At 44.5% G+C, this 5,467-nt stretch overlaps 1 protein-coding gene across 1 annotated transcript; it reads right to left on the bottom strand.

The window, feature by feature from the left end:
- Positions 1-583: 583 nt before the first annotated feature.
- Positions 584-3,364, bottom strand: LOC116396193 (solute carrier organic anion transporter family member 5A1-like). Its single transcript, XM_031870636.1, has 2 exons — positions 3,199-3,364; positions 584-2,567 (listed from the first exon to the last, which is right to left on the bottom strand). Exon 2 carries the CDS (start codon positions 2,041-2,043, stop codon positions 877-879), a length of 1,167 nt encoding a protein of 388 aa, XP_031726496.1. The 5' UTR covers positions 2,044-2,567; positions 3,199-3,364; the 3' UTR covers positions 584-876.
- Between the last annotated feature and the right edge of the window lie 2,103 nt (positions 3,365-5,467).

Raw genomic sequence — 5,467 nt, 5'->3', positions numbered from 1 at the left:
CAAGAGTTTACTGGTGAAGTGGGCCTCGCCAGACGAGACGCTTTTTGGTGACTTGTCAAAGTGGCTGGTAGAGCAGATACGGTTACAATCAACAACTTAAATTAAAAGGCAGATATGTTGTGACTTTTAGTTTCCGATTATGGGACAAGCTCTAAAAATGTTGGTGCACTACAACCAGAACTTTTCAAAATGTCCACACAATTATTTATAGGAGCTGCTGCACTGTTAGCACCGTTAGCGCTGTTAGCACCGTTAGCTATGAGCCGCCTTGAGAGCCGTCGAAAGGCAATCAAAATCTCGGCTCTTGCAGCATTTTCCAAACTTCTAGCAACTAAGAATATTTTGATCTCGCCTTAGGACCAATAGCCTCATGCATACTGCAGGGAAACAGTTAAAGTGAAATTTTCTTCTTTCTATAATATGTTTTTATTTCTATGTCTGGAGACGACCCCATGCTCTCCAGGCTCCTTGCAGGTGACATCGTACCAACAACCGGCTGCTCCACAGATCAAAGCCCCTCTCTTTTTTGCCAATGGTTGCTCGGAGCCCCCCCCACCCCCACCCCCACCCCCACCCCCACCGACAGGAATGCACAAAAGACCTTCCCCTATTCCCTCCGCCTCCCCTCCTCTCTTTCATAACCCAACTCTCATTTGTTGGTTAATTAGGCTTTACCTTGTTTGAGTCCACTGAGGCGAGAACTTCAGGGGAAGTATGTGGAAGGGGGGGGGGGGGACCGTAGACCTGTCGGCCACGGCAGTGGCAGAAACGGGTGCGACAGGAACTTTTTCTGCCTATTGCTTCCACATCCTGACTGCTGATGTGCCTTTGAGCAAAGCACTGGAGCCCACTCAGTGACTGGCAACAGTTTAACCGCTAACGGCTAACCAACGGAGGTTCACTTTCTTTTGTGCTGATCCGAACTGTGACTTTTATGATCCTAGTTTCTACTAAACTGTAACGTAGTTTCAGTTGCTGCAACATGCTGGATGTGAATGACAGCTGTTTTCTATCAACAACAACAACAACAACAACAAGAGACACCGGTACCCAACAACCCTCACTGTCACACAGACTCTTACCCAGATACAGCGAGGCATTCTCCTTCTTGACGTTGTCGTCCAGGTAGGTGGGTCCCAGCGTGTAGATGGGCGTGGACCCCATGCCCACCAGGATCTGGGCGATGACGAACAGGGCCACGTACAGGTTGTGCTCGTTGCCCTCCTGGTCTCGGGGACAGGAAGTGATGTCGACGCGGTCCCTGCTGCTGGCGTTGCCGATGCTGTTCATGCAGAGGCCCTCGTTGCCGGAGGACGAGTTGACCTCCTGGATCTGGTAGGCCGGCGAGATGAAGTGAGGTAAGGAGAAGAGGGCGGCACCCACCGCGATGAAGATGCCACCCACCGCCAGCCAGCGAGGCCTCTGGCCCCGCCCACCGAAGTAGCTGATGAAGACGACCACCAGGAGGCTCCCGATGTCGAAACAGCTGACGAGGAGGCCCGACTCGGAGCTCCTCAGGCTGTAGCGCTTCTCGATGGTGGTGATGACGCTGCTGAGGTAGCCGGACACCATGAGCGACTGGATGAACGTCAGGTAGCACATGCAGAACAGGAAGCAGCGAGAGTCCTGGATGAAGACGCTCAGGGACTTCCTGCTGGGCAGTCGTAGGCGAGCCAGCCTGGAGGCAAAAATACCCGGCGGCTTCCTTCTCGCCGTGTTTTTACTCCTCCGGTTCTCCGTGTTCTCCATGTACGAGCTCGGCCTGTTCAGCGCCGACTTCCCCGGCTTGGGCTGGTAGTTCGTTCTGGTCGGGGGCTCCGGCTGGAAGGACTCGGTCTTGCCCGAGAGCTGGATGAATTCAGCGTTCTCTTCCGCGGTTATGGACGCAGAACTGGCCAGCAACATTTCCTCTTGAGGCGCTTCTTCGGTTAGAACGGGCAGACTTTTAGATTGGAAGTGCGTGCCGGGTTCCTCGGGCTCGCTGGAGAACCCGTCCCCCTTCTGGAGGGACTCGGACAACTCCGCTTCCTCGTGGTCGGCCATCGCTTCCAATCAAACCTTCCTTGTCTTTTAGGCGACAGAAAAATACAAAAAAAAAACGCCCCAGTTCCAAGTCTACATTCACAGTTCAGGGGCTGCAGCCCATTACATCTATTATTAATAAGAACATGGACTCGCCACAAATACAGTCTGGCACACGAAGAGGCTCAAAAAACAACAAAAAAACGGCAACAATGTCACCAATAAGAGAGTTGACTCACAGCTTCTGCTGCTTATCTGCAGCGCAGGCTGGACCGCCTCTTGTTCATCTGGTCATGCACACTTTGCCTTCTGCCACCATCCGATCCGGAGGGCTGGAGACGAGCTCAGGCCTCCTCAGCTCGACCCGCCGGAGAGCTCCAGGGCCGAGGATCCCTGCAGACGCTCACTAACATCTCCACTCGATGGCTTTGCTATACAAGACGCTGCGCTGATGATGATGGTGCTGATGATGCTGATGATGATGATCCTCGGCCGGCAGGGACGAGATGAACTTGCAGAGCATGCGCTGCATCGCTGACACCCTCCTGCCAATGAAGATCACACAATGGTCACAATGTCACTTCTTTCCATTACATTCCCAATGTCCCTCCTCGCTCATCCTCCCCCAAGTCAAGGGCATCACCACCACCCACCCCCGCCCCGATGTTATCACCGCACCAGCTGTCATTTAGTGATTATATTTCTGTGTAAATCCGCTGGTCGTCTGGTGACGAGCTGCTCGGATAATAACGCTGCTCAGAAAAACACCGCAGTGCTCAGCTGCTGCTCAGCTGTTTTGAAAACATCTGCGTCAAGCTAACGCAGTCAACGCCGCGGACACCGGAAAAGTGCACTTCAAAATAAAAGCGCACTCCAACAATTGTAGTATGTGTGCAAAAATCTGACCGGACTGAATATATTTCGCATCTTTCTTTTTGTGCCAAAACAAATGACAAAAAAATGATGGTGATGTAAATACCATTTGTTATGTCAATTAATTGGGCAGGATTTATAGAACCAGTATTCACCAGCTTTTTAGATGAGGTTTTACTTTGAAAGGTACAACAGGAAGTCCTTAACAATACAGCTATCTTGCCAGCTAGCTGCACAGCTAGCAGCTAAACTCCGCAGTGGTAACGTTAACGGATAAAACAACAATGTCTGCTCTCCACTAACCTGAACACTGCGAAGCGACGACACGAGCCTTTAAGTCTTCATGGCCGAGTTACACCAACACGCTCTGTGGGAGGACGGGCGTGTAATAAAATAAAATAACACGTTCATGTCAAAATATCTCTCCTACAAAGCATCTTCTCCCGGAGCTGCGTCAAGGCGCAGGCAATTAGCCAGAAAAGACCGGAAACACTTCAAAATAAAAGCACAACGCGTGTCACTCAGAGAAAAAGGGCTGGAAAGTAAAACCTCTTTTCAACAACATGACAAATCAAAGAAAAAAATATAGATATGAAACAAATAATAAGCGGAAACAGAAAAGCTAGAAGAAGAAAGTGAGATACATAATAATAATAATACATTGTAGTTGTATAGCACTTTAAAATGTACTCAAAGACGCTTTAATGGTAAAAACAGAAACAAAAGAAGAAATTATAACATAAACAACATAGATGACATAACATTAAGGAACATACTATATATGAATACTTATCCCCAAATGTAATTTAATACAAAAGGCAGAAGTAGACACCGAATATGTGGGGCAACAAAACTGAACACTGCTTTTCAATTTTGTTATGTTTTTAACAAAATTTGATTTTAAAATGTCTGTAACACTGGATTATATCCCTTTTTTTTACTGTAGAAAGAGACTTTAATGGCTTTGCAGCTGTGTCATAAATCTCAAAAATCGATCAGAACGATAATTTAAATAAGTGTTAATGTCAACACACGCGTAAATTACCTCTACCGGTAGCTTCTACATATTGAACTGCAAATCAAATAACAAATCTGATAGTTTAATAAAGCTAATGAATTGCAATACATTTATGCAAGGAACGGTATGAAACAAACATGTGGATTAGCTTGTTTCATTGACAGCAAATATTGGGCAGCAGAAACATAACACAGTCTTTTGAGTCAAAAGAAAGACAATAAATTACCTTCTCTTATACATCAAGTTGTGATTATATTATGTAAACACACACAATTTATACTGTACACTTCAACATGGTTGATTTCCAGGTAAAGCTCTAATTAGTAGCATGAAAAAGTCTAAAGTACAGCAGACACACCATCTTAAAAAATCAAACAATTCCAACTCAAACAAAGAATAACAAGAAATATAATTATGAGTATGAATGAAAAGAGTATGAATACATCAAATCATGCAGCAAAAGTAATATTGGTGTTGAATTAGAGAAACACATGTAATAAACAGCGTCATCAGTAGCAAATTACAAAATACATTTGTATTTCTTGACAGTTCAAAATGTCAAAAAATTCATCAGTAATTCAAAAAGTATTTACTCCCCCACACTAATGTCTGACTCATAGTTTGAGTTACAGTTCATCCCACAGGTGTGTTGTAAATGGCTGTAGAGCACCTTTAGTGTGCGACAGTAGAATACATGAGTAAAGAGCGACCTCTAGTGGAGAACTTCTGCAAATAGCTGAAGGAGAAAGAAGATTGAAGTTCAATGGAAGTCACATTAGACGTTGACTCAATGATTATTAGCATTTAAATTGTAATTTAAGCTTCAGCTCAACTGCTTCAACACTATAACATCCTGCCTTTAAACATATTGAAAGTACATTTACACGACTACTGCCCTTAATAAACCGGACAAATGAGCATTTAACTGGAGTGTACTTTGCATCTAAAATATGTAATATGTAATCTCACCATCAACATATACAGAGTAAACATCAGACCTACAACAATAAAAGAAAATTAATGCATCAATGTTGCCATTTTCTGATGTCTTTACTGCAAATATATAAATGGAATATTTAAAATGAGGACTTTTAGTCAAGTATTCATCTATCAACTATTTCCAGTGAATTAAATCAATCACCGAGTCTTTTTCCTGGGAAAACCCCCATCTTTCAAGATTGATGTTTGTTAAACAAAGCTCCTAAAAATCCTGTAATCTGTGCACCAGAAACTACCTCGTGGGCAGGAGAAGGTTTCTCGTGAGCACCTGTGAGTTTTGCCCATGTCCCCTTTGGAGCTCTTTTACATTTGTAGTTTGTTTTGCAAGAATTAAAAAAAAACAAAAAACGGCAGAGTTAGTATTAGCAGTCACACAAAGGCAAACACAGGATACCAAAGTGCCAACCACTATTGCACTTAAATCTAGTTCACACATTATCTATTTTATACGTTTTGCCTTCTTCAACTCACACACCTCAGCAGTGTTTTCATCTGGACCAAAAAGATGAATTCCAGCATAGAGAGGCTGAGTGAATGTGGTCTGGACTCTGTGGA

Source organism: Anarrhichthys ocellatus, unplaced genomic scaffold (assembly GCF_004355925.1).
Source record: "Anarrhichthys ocellatus isolate YVR2014 unplaced genomic scaffold, GSC_Weel_1.0 scaffold54, whole genome shotgun sequence".
Taxonomy (NCBI): Eukaryota; Metazoa; Chordata; class Actinopteri; order Perciformes; family Anarhichadidae; genus Anarrhichthys; species Anarrhichthys ocellatus.
This window is presented reverse-complemented; position numbering and strand designations above follow the sequence as displayed.

Excerpts from the sequence above, each read along its gene's own strand:
- LOC116396193 (XM_031870636.1), bottom strand. The coding sequence starts at position 2,043 with ATGGCCGACCACGAGGAAGCGGAGTTGTCCGAGTCCCTCCAGAAGGGG.